A 15,741-nucleotide genomic window follows, 5' to 3' on the forward strand; every position below is an offset into this window, starting at 1 on the left:
TCCTGTGTTCTACTCTACTGTCTCTAGCTTTGTTTCCTATTTCACCAAGTACTGAACCAAACATAGTACACATATCTTCAACACAAATGTGGGAAGAAAAAAATAAGCATTATGGGAGAATAGATCCATATAGTAGTAGGCTGTGAGGGGAACTGATGATCACAAATTTTAAAAGAAAATTGATTACAAAAAGTTTACAGTTTACATGAGATTTATTCCTTCAACCCCAGAAGGTTCTGATATAGTGTTAACATTTAGCTTGTTGTCATTTTCATTTAAAAAGGATTGAGTTCTTTGAAGGTCCTGTGTGTCCTTCATCTGTGGTGTATGAATTAGACAGCAAGCACAGGCAAGAACACAGGTTAGGGAAGAATCAAGTGCTTTCTCCTCATCCGATTGTATTATCTGGCATCTGTGGTTTTTGGTTAGATGTGCATGTTAGTCTGAATCTTCATATTGCTGTTGATCTCTTTGGTATGAGGAGGAAGAAGTGGCATTCAGATCTTTGGATGAACCTGAGTAGAGTGTATTGTTCTGCACCTCTTGCTCTGAAGCTATGTTGGATAAACAGGTTACATATGTGTATGGAACCAGGCTCTGAAAAGACACAGGGTAATTATCTGGCCTTAGATCTTCTGACCGCTGGTCTGTTGGTTTCTGGCATGTATCTTCTGTATCTCCTGGTTCTCTGTATACTGACTGAACATCATCTTCAGACACATCTTCTATTAAAACACCAGATTCAGAATCTTGTTGCCTAGTATCTTGACGCAGACCTACTTGAAATATAAAGTTTCGCAATTGATGATCTGGGGTTTGCTGAATTATGGTGGTGTGGGGTTGGATTTGTCGGTATAGTGCCCTTTGCCTTAAGGATTCTCTCTCTAATAGCTCTTGGGATTCCCAGTCTAGGGAAGGCTGCACTGCAAACTGCCATTCTTGTGCTTTCCAATCTTTGTTTCTCCAACCTTGGCTTATCCAGTCTTGGGATCTCTGGCTAATAGGCTGCCAGGATGGAGTTGACCAGAAGGAGCATGAACTTTCTGTGTGTTGATGGCTTTGGGAGTCCCAGTTATCACTCAACTGCATTGGGGATCTCTTTACTAGTACTTGTTGTCCTCCCTGCCAATTTTGGAGCTGGGTTTTTTCCTTTTTGGGATGCTGGTCTTCAGCTGGTTGAACTTGAGCTTGCTCTTGTGGAGGTTGCTCTTTATCACACTGCTGATCTTTATTCTCTTTGTCTTCTGATACTAGCTCCTCTACAGATTTTTGGTGTTTGATTTGCTCAGTTTGGGATTGTTGTACTGGGACTTCCTCCTCTTTGACCTGCTGCTCTTGGGTTTGGGTATATGCATTTTGTTTCTCTGAGGTATGTTTCTTTGGGGATATCCAGGCTTTGATTTGCTGATCTATGGATTTCCGTCTTGTACTTCTACTTTGTATGTCCTCAGAGTATCTCCTTGGTTTCTCAGTTTTGACTTGCAGGTCCAAAGAATATCTCTTGGGATAGAATTGCCCACGTTTGCCTGACAAGGATAAGGAAAGTCTTCTCGTGGGTTTCTTGTCCTGATTAGACTGCCATTCTTCAGTCATCTCCATGACTTCTGTTCGAATGTCCTTATAAAATATTTCTGGATGTTGCTGGATTTGAACTCCAGTGTTTAATATTTGAGGTACTATATTTTGGGTTTGAGTGTTTTGGGATATTTTGTCTTGAGATAGTATATCTTCATATTTTATATTCTGGGATGGAGTAATTTGGAATGGAGTATCTTGGGAGGAAATCTCTTGTGACAGAATCTCTTCAGGCTGGATGTCTTGGGATGGTGTATTTTGAGTTAGTGTATCTTGGAATGGAGTTTCTTGGTATGGAGTCTCTTGAGATAATGTGTCTTTAGTTAGTGTATGTTGGAATGATAGCTCTTTGGATGGAGTTCCTTGGGTTGGAGTCCCTTGGAATGGAGTCCCTTCAGATGGAGTCCCTTGAGGTGGAGTCCCTTGGGATAGAGTCCCTTGAGATGGAGTCCCTTGGGGTAGAGTCCCTTGAGATGGAGTCCCTTGGGATGGAGTCCCTGCAGATGGAGTCCCTTGAGGTAGAGTCCCTTGGGATAGAGTCCCTTGGGATGGAGTCCCTTGGAATGGAGTCCCTTGGACTAGGGTGCCTTCAGATGGAGTCCCTTGGGGTAGAGTCCCTTGAGATGGAGTCCCTTGGGATAGAGTCCCTTGAGATGGAGTCCCCTTGGGCAGAGTCCCTTGGGATGGAGTCCCCTTGGGTGGAGTCCCTTGGGATAGAGTCCCTTGTGATGGATTTCCTTGGAATGGAGTCTCCTGCGATGGTATTTCTTTTGTCAATATATATTGGTTTGGAGTCTCTTGATGTGATGCATCTTTAGTTAGTGTGTCTTGGTACGATGGCTCTCGGTGTGGAGTCTCTTGGGATGATATATCTTGAGCTAGTACGACTTGGAATTGCATGTCTTGGGGTGGAGTGTATGGAGGAGGGATGTCTTGGTCTTGGTTGTCTTGAGATGGGATGTTTTCAGACAGAAAATCTTCAGATGCCAGATCATATGACTCTGAAATATGGAGTGATGGTTGTTTAGATTGTAAGACTTGTGTTGACAGAGATGCCACTAATGATTGGGATGAAAAATGGAGGAAATTATGTGAAGAAGGAGTTTTAAGACCTTTGACTGACGCATTTTCATAGTCAAGCACATTGGATTGCATATCAGAAGTTTGGCGTATAATAGATGATAGGTCCTCATCAATCAGGTGATCAGTTCTAGAGTCTTTCTGAGGGGTATTTTCTGAAGAGTGTGGTTTTAATGAGAGAGGTAGAGTATTCAATTTGGCTTCTTGCTCTGGGGAGAGTGGAGGAATAGCCTCCTGTTCCACTGGAGGAACATGCATAGAAGACGTTCCTTTATCGCTTTTCTGTGGGATAGTTTTGGGAGCTGAAGGATTTCTTGAGACTCTTAACTTGAAGAAAGCATAACCTCCTAAGAAAACACTTTTTATGCTTGAAACTGTCTTATCCTTGGAAGATTTTTCTTGAAACTCAAATTGTAATGTATTATTTTCTTCTGGGGTAGGATGTTCAATATTTAGAGGACTTTCTGAAGGAAAGAAGAACACAGCCTGTAATATTAAGGAGAAAGGAGAGTGTTAATAGGCCAGAATTGTCTTTATGTCTTTTTTAAACTGTATTCTCAGATTATCTTTCCTCTTTCATGAACTCATGTATGTAGAAAGGAGATGAAGGTAAAACAGCAATCAGCATCCCTGTTTTTCCTGTCTATTCATAAGTATTGATTTGTGTGAGTCACCATCCTTATAAACTAGGTATTGAACAGAGGAATTTGATCAAAATTGCCTCAGGATTTCTCTGATACTTAATACTAAATTTTCTAAGACATTTGAAGTATCCAGTTAATAGTCACACACAAAAGTCTAATATTTGACTGAATGTTAGTAGTAAAAGATAAACAGATTTTACCCTTAAAGTGCTTGAAATTATAATCAAACATATGAGTAGATAATAATAAAATTATTAGCACATTGCCTATTATTGAAATAGGTATGATATTCTGAGGAAGAGTTCATTTACAGTATCATTTTAAAGAATGATATATTCAAGAAACTATCTACCCAAAGAGTTAAAAGAATACTATGCTAAAACCTCCAAAATATTGCTAAAAATATTTTTAAGGAGAACTAGACAAATGGAGATCTTCCCCATGTTTGTTCATAATAAGGCTTAAATTTGTTAAAAATAAACACTGTGCCAAAATACACAAATTCAATACTATCCATATCAAAATGTAAGTAAATAACTTCTCTCTCAGTTATACAGAAAACTAATTTCGAATTTATGTGGAATATTGAGGGTCCTAGAATAAGCAAAATCATTTAAACAGAAGAATAATAGTTGGAAAAATAATTCAACATTCATAAAATGTGGGGAAATAGGTAGATAGAATAGAGGGCACAAGCCAAACATCACATCTATAGTTCTTTGAGTTTCAAAAGTAGTGCCAGGATCATTCTGTGTAAAAGGACAGTCTTTTTAACAACTGGCACTAGAAAAACTGAAAAATGAACTGAGCTCTCACCCAGCATAGAGAAATATCAACTCACAGTGGATCAAACTTAAAAGCCAATAATGTCCACTTTGGTAGACCCTTTTCCTCTGTAAGTCCAGTATCCTGGACTGATGCTGCCCACAATCAGCACATGTTTTCCTTTTCCTTTCTAGAAACATCCTCATAGACAAACACAGAGGCCTTCTTTAGTCATCTAGGCTCTTTGTAATCCAATCAAGATGGCAATCAGGATTAGCTGTCACAGTTAGATTTGGTGATGATTTCATGTGCAAGACAACAAAAGAGGGCTGGAGAGATGGTTCATTTTGTAAAGTACCTACTGCACAAGCACAAGGACCTGAGTTCAGATGGCAGAAGCCATGTGAAAAGCAAAGCATGACAATACATTCTTGTTCCTCTAGCCTTGGGAGCATGGAAATGAGCTAGCCAGATCCATGAGCCCGTGGTTCAGTGAGAGACCCTGTCTTCAAAACAAATAAAAACTGGCCCAATTGAGGAAAGCTACACCATGTTGACCTTGAGCACATACAATGTGCATACATGCATATGCACACACACATGCACACACATGTGCACAGACCACACACACAATATCACACATAGAATCAAACATAACAACAAAAGAAAGAAAAAGAACACATAAATCAGATTTGCTAAAAGTATGACTTTTGTAAATTGAAGGTACTGTCTGGAATGTTGAAAAATAGTAATACTCTGAAGGGTCAGGGTGGGATGAAATATCTACAGACCATTTATCTAATAAGAAATTGTATATATGAAAACACTAAGAAATAGGCATGGGTCTATAAAAAGCTCTTGTTCAAAGAAGATCTATCCCTACAAATAGATACAACACCATAAAGAAAATCCAAATTGATCTTTGTGGGGATGGTAGGAACGAACCACCAATGTCTTGATGGAAGATTTTATATATATATATATATATATATATAATATTTTGAATATATATTCAAATAATATTTTGAATATATATATTCAAATAATATTTTGAATATATATATTCAAATAATATTTTTGAATATATATATATTCAAATAATATTTTGAATATATATATATATTCAAAACTTACTGCATGGCATACTTAGAATGGGTGCATTTGATTTTTAAAGTTAAAAGCAAGGAAGGAAACGAGCAAACCCTAGACTGGTGTTGGAAAGCAAGGTCAGAAGTTGCCCCATACCTCAGAATCCTGGAGTTCTGTGATACTAGAGATATTAATTAACCTTTCTGCTAAGTCTTAGTTCATTCTGAAGTAAAAAATAATACAAGGCGGCAATGATATAATATTAGTATGGGTATGAATTAAGTTGTCACCTAGTGATTACAATAATGTTTAATATTATAAACAATCAATAAAGGCATACACTTTTCGCTTCACATTACTATGGGTTTTCTACAAAGTCCTGTATTTCCCTTTATATTTTTTTCAGGAAAATAAAGAATTATATATGAACAGAGATAATTGAAGACTGTATATATAACCAGAAAGGAAAGGAAGTTAATCTTATAGAGTAGCGTGAGCATCAATTTTAAGCTCAGCCCCCTCTGACCTTCCTAAATTTAGGAGTTTCAGTGCGGTATCTCAGTATATTGCTTTTGTACAATGTGGGGTGATGATGTCAGTGTGGTTGCAGTAGTAACAACTTCTGTGCTATTTGTACTTTTAGAGGTGGAAGGAGACAAGAAAATCAGGATAGTTGGAAGCTTGTGGTCAAGAAGGCCTGGAGTATTCAATAGTGAACAGCAGGAGAGACCTTTTCTCACAAGGGACAAGGTTATCCTCTGACCTCCACCCTTGCTCTGTGGCATGAAGATACCTGTTCCCCATCCCCCACACATATACACTCAAGCATGCATCCATGTTCATCTTCTCTCTCTCTCTCTCTCTCTCTCTCTCTCTCTCTCTCTCTCTCTCTCTCTGGTTCTCATGATAACCCTGGGTTCACCTCTCTTGGACTGGTCCAACATCTGCTTCTTAAGGATACAATAGTCACAGAGATGCTGAACTCTACTATGGTGATGATTAATAAGATTGACAAAATTCCCTGTAAATAAGGAAGAGAAAGGAATCATATTTAGGATAAAAGTAGCATCATTTTAAAAACAGAGGCTGAGAACATTTTACACTTTATGACTGAGTTTGTGAAAACTCATATTCCTGTTGTTCTGTAGCTATTAAGTACTGCATCATTTTCATGTCTTTTTAGCAAGGAGAAGGTAACAAACTCCAATGTCTATAGGGCTAAGATAGTTTCTAGAGGGAAAGAAGGAGCACAGTGGACTGCGGTAGCATTCCTATAAGCATCTGCCATTTAGCTACAATGAATTATTTCTGTTTGTGGATAAAGTAATTCAATTCTTGCTTTCCCAAGGAGGCTGGATATGTACATTCTTTGAAGGGAAAGTCTCAGCTATGTACTCACCTATGTTAGGCAAATAAACCAACCCTTCAAGATGGACCTGGTTTATAGGTTGGCATTTTGTAGGCACTACTTTAAGGTAATCTTTTGATTGAGCAGCAAGATGGAGCAGTGTGGTATTCAAAAAGACTTAAATACTAGATTTGTACCAGCAAATTTTACCAGCAAAGCTGGGTACAATTGGGCCCAAGGTCACACCTATGCTGGGAAAGTGACTAAGGCTCTCTGAATCTCAGTTTCTTCATGCAGAAGCTTAAATAGCTCCCTGGTTGCTAAAGCTGAAGTGTGTACACCCTACTGTGTGGGGTTCCCTGCCTTCTGCCTTCTAACAGGAGAGAACTGGCCTCAGTACTTGTAAAACTTCCATCATGTGCACTTGGGCAAAGTAGTGTAGGACTTCATTCTCTTATAATTGTTTTCTGACTTTCCTTAGGAACTCAAGTCTAATTCTGGGTTGGTCTCAGCACACATAAGAAGGTTCTTTGGTTTACTTTAGTGGGTGAGTACAGGGATTAAATCATAGGAGATAATTTCCCATGATTCTACTTTCCTTTTGTCCTATTGGTTCACATTTTCAAATTCTAGGACTCGAGTATTCAAGATGTCACTATCAGAAGTAGACTTTGCTTTGGGATCAGAGGAAAGGTCTATTGGAATCTTTGACATGATTGAAAATGCTGTCAGGGCTGGCCTGATGACTCAGCATGTATAAGCATTTGAAATCTTCCAAGCTCGTGTTTGAGCTCCAGGATCCACATTTTTGAAGAAAAGAACTAACTCTTGCCAGATTCTCTCTGATGTACACACATAATCTATGGCATTGTGAACCACACACACCTTGAGTAAATTAGTGTAAAAAATAATAAATATAATTATAATGTCATGTGTTACTTGTATGGTAAGATAGACTCTTAAAATCTTAACTATAATTAGGGGCAAGAGAGATGACTTAGCAATTTTGAATACTGGCGCTCTCCAGAAGGAGCTGAGTTCAATTCCCAGAACCTACATGGTGGCTCATAAACATTTGTAACTCTAGTCCCAGAGGATACAATGCTATCTTATGGCCTCAGAGAACACTAGGCATGAAGATAGTGCACAGTCCCACATTCAGGCAAGGCACCCACATACATGTAAAAAAGTGAAATAAAAATGTATGTATAATTATATTTTCTGGTGAAGGAATATATCATTTACCATGCTGATTGAAAAATTATATATTTATATGAAATAGTTTGTATCTAAAAATTATTGAAACAGCTCACTTAAATACTTTATTCCACTGTATTAAGTTTCATGCCAACCAAGCAATTATTTGATCAGCAAAAAGGTAAAATTTAATACAATTGATGAGTTGATGTGATAATAGTTATACCAGCTAGAGCCACTGGGTATTAGTAGTTTGGCAAGTATTATTTGAAGTAATTCTTAGTACAGCTCAGTGACACATATGATGTTAAGATTTTAATTTTTTATAGGAGGAAAACCAAGATATAGAGACCCTGCCATGTTAGGCCAAGGCCACAAGCTTCCAGGAGCTAAAAGTAGGATTAAAAATCAAGAGACTATGTCTCCGGAACCATCTATAATTCCATAATTCCATAATACATGAAGTCAGGATTAAAAATCAACTCGTCCTTGTGTCATGGACAAGGCTTGGCTGAGGTTACTCAAACTCCTCATTTGCAATCAGATCACTCACAAGGAGAAGTGTTTTGCCCACGACACACGGTCCGTCCAGGGAGGGTATATGGCAGAATTTGTGATGCTGTGTAAAGCTGAAGAGGATCAAGGCGATCCCAGCTAATGCAGCCAACGAGCTGAAGATGTTCATGACCGTGATGTCTTGCTTCTGGAAAACAGATGATGTGATAAAACATGATAAAGCAAGTAAAAACTAAAGGTAAATATACCTTGTAGGGAATTTTCAGAACTCTTTTGCCTCTAGAGCCCTCATAAGGTTCCTGTGATTGGAAAGCTCGACAAGTTCAGTTTTACTGGTCAGAGTCAGAAGGCAAAGTGAACTGTAGGATGGGGGAACAATAACCTGTACTCAGTTGCTACTGAAAATGTTCAGCTCAGCTCAGCAGCAAACTGTCTTTCATAACCTGGAAGGTCTGGTGCGTATTCACTTGGATGTAAGAGTTGATTTGGAGCCTTAGAATTAGAATTTGTACCAACCATTTGAGCTGTCTGGGTCTCAATTTTCTACCTTTTGAAATGAGAATGGCTTTAGTGCAGTATGTGTTTCCTAAATATTGAATACTATAGCTGTATCATTATTACGTTAGGCTCCAGGTATATAAAGACTCTTGTGGGACTTGACAGTCCACAATCACATGGCTCGCTTATCCCCAGGAAGAGCAAATGGTGGTTAACAAAATCATTAATATGGTTAAAGATGGACTAGGGGTTAAAGATGCCCTTTTTATAGTCTTAATACTTCAAATGGGAGGCAAAAAAAAGTTGAATGCCCCACTTAATTCCCTTCAATTAAAAAATTTTTTTGAGAATTTCCTATGTGAGTTTTGTGTTTGCAACATTCCCTTCCTTCTATCTTGTCCTTTGTTCCCCTCTCATTCCTCAAATTCATGGCCTCTTATGAGCTAATGATTACATTTTACATGCATGTGCATACAATTTATAAACACTACCTACTGAGTTAATTTGCTGTTGCTCATTTGTATGTTTGTTTAGTGCTAAACACGTGGGTTTGGATCATCTACTAGGGCTTTGACCCTGGAATAGACTGATTTTCCCTATTTAGCAGTCATTAATTGTTCATAGTTCTTTATCTAGGCGTGGGCCCTTGTTATGTTTTTCATTCTTGTTGGCATGTCAGTTGATGTTATTTTTCAGATGTTATTTAGGTAACCCTATTGTTGAGATCGTGAGTATAGATTCCCTCTCATATACAGAAGATGCATTTCTGCATCTGGTTCCCTGGCTCTTATCATCTTTTTGCCCCATCTTCCATGATGTTCCTTGAGCCTTCAGTATAAGGGTTGTACTGTAGATGTATCAGTTGATGTTGGCTACTCTCTGCTTAATTCCTTTATCTACTCCCAGCATGTTTGAAGGGAGAGGTATGTGTGTCTGGGCTTCTTACAAGAAAGGTGTGTGTGTGGGGGTGGGGGGGTGTATGTGATGATAATATTTTCTTCATATTCATTTTTTCTTCTTAAAAAGTAAGTGTTATTTCAGCATGTACCTACTGTACTTTCATTGGTTGCATTATGTCTGAAGATGGAAATGAAGCTAAGCATTTACATAGCCTATCTTTTCTGGAGCTGTGTGTAGCCTAGTGTGTCAAGACTGGGAAGCACACTTATGACTGTTTATCCTATACTGAGATCTTTACTGAAAACAAGTGGTTTTGGCAAAAAAAAAAAATAACAAAAAGCCAAAGAGCATGCAAATCTGTCAAGCTCTCTCCATATTAAGCCCTTCGGTCTTTCTAGTTTTGGCTTCCACAGGGAACATTAAAAGACTAAGTTTATTGATGGATATTTGATCCCTCATGTAGATTGTGCCTTACAAATTGCACACCCAGCCCTACTCTCATCTGGTCCTTATTATATGACTGTGATGTCAGGATGTTTTAGAGAGGCATTGAATTTAGAAACTAAGTGACTGATCCATCCCATGCTTGGTGGAAAAGCTATGGTGGAAACCAGGTCTTCTGAAATTGCACCCCCATGTGTCATGTCAAAACTTTTCAACCTATAAAGTTCTTCATGGGGCATGGATGACCATTGAGAATGTCTCAGTCTCAGCTCTGGAGAAGGCTATATAGGGAATGTCAGCATTGATTTCCAAAGTGGCATTTGGGACATTAATTCCTCTCCCTAGGACCTCACTAGGGTTTATAACAATCCCTGATGAAACTGACAGAGGGTGGTAAAAACAGATCCAGTAACTTTGAGAGGAAGTCCACAGCTCTTGAGTTTTCAACAGTGATTAGATGAGAATAGGAACATTTGAATATCACTGTGTCCTTTTGTAAGTAATATCTTAATCTTCAAAGTACCTCTGAGAGATAGTTTTCCTTTGAGTTGACAGAGCAGCGAGAGCCAGAAAGCTCTGACTCAATGCTACAGTCCTGTGGCATCAGTGCCACATTTTGGTCTGATCCTCGGGCAGGCCTCCAAGCTAAGCCTCTGTTGGTGTTTGAGGTGGGGTAGGGATAGAAAATGAGGGTTACTGGGCTCAGTGATGGGGTTTGGTTGAGGTGGCACTTCTCAGCTTTGAGACTGTAGACATTTTGGTCAGATGAACTTTGTGTTGTAGGATGTCTTCCTGTGCTCCTTTGTTTTAAAGAACATTTAGAGGGAGCTAAAGAGATGCTCAGTAGTTAACAAGCACTGACTGCTCTTTCAGAGGACCGAGGTTCAGTTCGACAGTTTTGTAAGTTGGCTTACAAATATGTCATTTTAGTTCCAGGGGCTCTGACACCCTCTTCTAGGCATTGTGGGCACCAGCAATGCATACGGGACACATAAATACAAACAGGTAAAACATTACTACATATCTAAAAGGAAAATGGATGCTTAGAAATAACCCTATAGTTGCCAATATATACCTTATATAGTTATGAAAATTAAAAAAGTATCTTTGAACACAGTGAAGTATTTTCCCAGGGAAAGAGAAGGGGCAGAAAATCTACTCCCATTTAAAAATTATTTAATTACAATGATGCAAGATGGTTCCCAGTGAATAGCTTTTATTTTGCTTGACCAGGGAAGTAGGATCAAGGAATACAATGCAGAGATAATCATTAAAGGTTGGGTTTCAACTAGAAATTTAATACATAAAGAACTTTCTGGGAAACATTAAAACTTAAGGCCAAAGCTGTCAGAAAGCAAATAGATTTTAAACAACATAGAAATCGTCAAAGTGACTTACCAGAATTTGTCTTTGTTTATCATGGGACTTTGTGACAAATCCTGTCAGAAAAAACTATTTGGAAGAGAAGAGGTAATAGTTAACAGGTGCTACATTTAACCTGTCTACAACACAATCTTCTTTGGGTTTTCAAACTGCTCCTAACAACCCCCAACTCCAACCACAAGAGCATCTAGTCTTTCAAGCCTGAGTGTTGGGATGAAAGGTCTTTGTTTTAATTCCATCTGTAGGCGTTGGTATTGGTACCTGGAGATGTTTGGGTCTTAGAATCTAAAGTCCTTATATTTCAGTACAGAGAGTGGAAAGTTACTGTTGGTATCTTCCTCTGTTTCACCAGGCCTATTTACCTCCAAGTCACTCTCAATGCTTTTCTTCTCTTTGGGCCTTATAGTATTACCATCCTTTTTCTGGGTAATTGCAACTTCTTCCCAAGGCTGTCATCCTTGAATTAATTTTCCACTCAAAAACCCACAATATACTCTAATAGGAACACATCTTTCAACAAAAGTACTTTCCTTAAAAATCACCAAGAGATAACCTTTGATTTTATATTGACATTACACAAATACATACATGTACATTGCTACCCTCTTCACAGTAGCTAAGAAATGAATCAGCTTAGATGCCCATCAGATAACGAACAGACAGTAAATAGGTGGTTCCATTTTATGTATAACCATGCACTTTTCTTCTGCGGTTCTTTCCCACATCACACCCTTAGCTTGTGCTTTCTGTCATAGCCAGAGGATACATACATTCCTTCTATGTCAACTAGTGAGAACCTGTTTATGAAGCACTCTTCTGCTGCTGGTACCATGCCAGGTGGGTCTTCTACTAAACCCTCATACAGCTCCTTGGAACACCGAGCATAATTGTTAAACTGTCTGTCACATTTTTCAGAAAGGGTTTTGTTTATCAATACTTAACAGGCCTGAGATATTACCAAGCAGATGTAGTTGTACATTTAATGAATTGTCTTCCCCACAGAGAATGGATTTTCAAAAAGCAGTAAATAAAACCATATTAAAATTCACACCTGTGGATCTCACAAATCATACAGTTGGAGAGTGAGGAGGTAAGGACTGGGTTCACTTGGTTCTTTACACTAGAATGAATGTAGTTTAGAAATCGACATCATATTAATTTGTTGGAAAAGTGAAAAATGTTACCAGTTGTTTTTGAAATTCAAACTATAGAAAAGGCATGGAATGCTTATCAAACCACAGTACTGGTTTTAATAGAGACAGTGGTTTCATTAGATCCTTATTTCAGCTGTTTATTGGTTGATTAGCATACATTCATTCACACATCTCATAGCTCAAGCATGATTCTAATTTCTGGGAATATTAAAGCAGATAAAACAGACCCACTTGTATGCCCTCTTGCATGTTTTGATTTGAGATGTTCTAATGAGTTTACGCTTAAACGTCTAGCACAGAATTAGGAACCAATGCTCTAGGGTTCTGTGGAACTAGCATTGTACTAAGACCAGTATGATGACTCTGTGATTACCCATGAGTTACAGTCATAGAAACCCTCAGAGGCTAAGAAGGGTGATGAGCTACAGTGATCCTAAAGTTTTCTTCCTCACTGAGTCCGAGTCTGTGAGTGCCTTTTGCATGTGTTCCAGTTATCTGTGTTCAAACTTACTCATTTGCACAGGATAAAGATGGCTATCTACTCATTTCATCTCCAGATCGGAACAGCAGGATGTACTAAACATTTGGGCTTTGGAAAACTGCTCTGTGGCTAGGGACAGTTGTTACTATAAGGGCAGTAGAAAATGGCTAGTGGAATAAAACAGGGTCACTTCTTCTGCCTTCTGCCATGGAGTGGGCTGCCTGTTTGGTTTCCCGAAGGAACACATTTGTAAGATTTATTGTCACAGAGATAAATCCAATCATATCTGTCTTTATAGCAATTTCTGACAAGTTCTTAGCAGATGATACTTACAATAACTGCTCCCCAGAATGGATATCCTGAGAGGATCACAAGAGGAACTTTTTTGGATGAAAACATGAAATTAAGTGTTACTATAACTCCAAGACCTATAATGACCAGAGAAAGAAGAATTTGGATGGCCTGGAAAGAGAAAATAAAGATGAGGTGACTGGAGCCCAGGTCTGTGGGCTGCCCTATACACACCCCTGGCTGCATGCTACCCCAATCTAAACATGTTCCATGACTCTACCATGCTTGAGTCCCTCCTGATGTTAATTCTCCACTCTCTTCCTTTACTATGTCCCAGAATCATCAGTATATATTGCAACATACATGTTTGAATTCATGTGAGATTAAACCTAGTTTTGTAAGTGATTGTAAACTTCTCAAGGACAGGTCCCACAAATGATTCTCTTATACCCCCCTTCCTCTTCTGTCCCACTGACCTCTTATAATGCCTCTACATTTTCAATGGTAAGTGCTGTCATTCCTTGGTTTGCATGAGAAAGTAGGTGGGAGGCTTGGTTCCAGGATTAAATTCTGAGGAAGTTTAAGTCTCTTGTATGTCATATTATTTGTAGATATTCTATACATACTTTCCTCTTTATACACTTTTTGTTGTTTAGACAGGGTCATCTCCTGTATTCAAAACTGTCCTCAAACTCACTATGTAGTACAGAATGACCATGATCACCTGACTCTCCTGCCTCCACCTCCCAAAGCTGGGATGGTAGGCTTATGTCCCCATACTGTACTCCTCCTGTGTAGTTTAAATAGTCTCTTTGGAAGGTAATACACAAGAGCATCAGAAACTTTCATTTTCAGGTCTTTTTTGGGTATCATCTGCCTAGAAGTGAATACAATACTTAAGAAAACGTAAAAGCAGGAAGTATGTTTATTGTACTGTCTGTGGAATGGGTACAAGAAAACTAACTGCATATGTTTAGTACAGATAAGACTTTAAAACATTTTTCACTCCATGTTGGTTGAGCCTGTGGTTATGCATCCTTTAGACCTAGACTCCACTGATGGAATTTGACCTCAATTTCACTTGCTGCTTAATTCTGTGATATTGCTACATTCTAGGTTCACTTCCTGAAGAAGGTGTTTAGAAAAATTATATAGTTTCCTGCTTCCCTGTGCTAGAAATCAAAGATCAGAGCTAGCCCTCCCAACCCACAATGAGACATTCCTAGGCTCTCCCTAGAGTTATAGGAGTTATTAGAACAGTCATCCTGAGAGTTACTTAATTCATCATCTCAGAAGCATTTCTGCATTGACAGCTGAGAGCTAACATACAGAGACCCAAGGCACACTGTGCATTGCACTTCTACAGAGATCTTCTGGTTCTCTTTCTTTTAATCAAAATCCAGGGAAGTGGCACATAGTGACTCTTCTCTGTGGATACGGCTTTCTTGCACAAGGAAATGACTTAGATGTGCTGCTTTTCTATTTTTTGAAAAAATTTGTATATGTATACAATGGATTTCTCACATTTATCCTATTATCTTTTCTTACCCCCTCTCCCCATACCTCTGATCCTCATGCCGACCCTTTCTTCTTTCTAACTCCTCTTTCATTTTCAGGTCTTTTTTGGGGTGACTCACTGGCTTTAATTAGAGGTACTTATTTTATGTGTTTGTTGGAGCATAAGCAAATTTACTGTGTTATTTATTGGAGCATGGGCAAACTTACCAGTAGCTACACTATTGAAGAAAATTACTGATCCACCCCTGCTAGCAACCACTATTGTGAAGAGCTCCTCCAGGAAGGTGGAGATTTGGGAGTTTCCTTCACTGTAGGAAGGCTATATTGCAGAAGAAAGACCAGGGAGACTAACTCATTCTCTGAATGTTATTGCACAAAGCTACCTCTGTAGACAAATGTGGAGATACAACCCCTTCTTTCCCCTCTGGGTGACCCATGATAAGGCAGAACTCACCCCTAAAAGTTTTGGCTCCCCCTTAAGAAAATCGAGCAGAGAGCTATGAGGTCTGTATGGATAGGCAGTCAAGACAGTTTCGTCTGGGTCTATGATGATGACATGGTTCCTTCTCTTCTCCTCTGATGGTGCCTCCATGATTCAGTGCAGATCTTTGTTAGGAGAGGAGCGAAAGGATATTGCAGCAATAATCATGATGTATTTCTTCCCTAGGGCCCCATTGAGTCCTCCGCAATGAGCCCTTCGCAGTTACTTAGTACTAGAACCACAGAATCCCAGTCATTGAGTCATAGAATATGAGAATTCTAGAGTGTGTCAGCCCTCTTGATTCTTACAGAGGAAACCTGGAAAGCTCACTGTATTATCTGATTGCTTAAAAAGCATATAGTAAACACAAAACTAGA

General features: G+C 38.8%; 1 protein-coding gene across 1 annotated transcript; it reads right to left on the bottom strand.

Annotated features, from left to right (window-relative positions):
- Nucleotides 1-438: 438 nt before the first annotated feature.
- On the bottom strand, nt 439-15,475 carry Ms4a14 (membrane spanning 4-domains A14). The gene is made up of 6 exons (XM_032895361.1): nt 15,338-15,475; nt 13,408-13,536; nt 11,455-11,508; nt 8,252-8,401; nt 6,076-6,174; nt 439-3,141 (listed from the first exon to the last, which is right to left on the bottom strand). The coding sequence occupies exons 1-6, from the start codon at nt 15,473-15,475 to the stop codon at nt 439-441; spliced, it is 3,273 nt and encodes a 1,090-aa protein (XP_032751252.1).
- Nucleotides 15,476-15,741: the final 266 nt, after the last annotated feature.

The sequence above is a fragment of the Rattus rattus genome, chromosome 2 (assembly GCF_011064425.1).
Source record: "Rattus rattus isolate New Zealand chromosome 2, Rrattus_CSIRO_v1, whole genome shotgun sequence".
NCBI classification, from domain to species: Eukaryota; Metazoa; Chordata; class Mammalia; order Rodentia; family Muridae; genus Rattus; species Rattus rattus.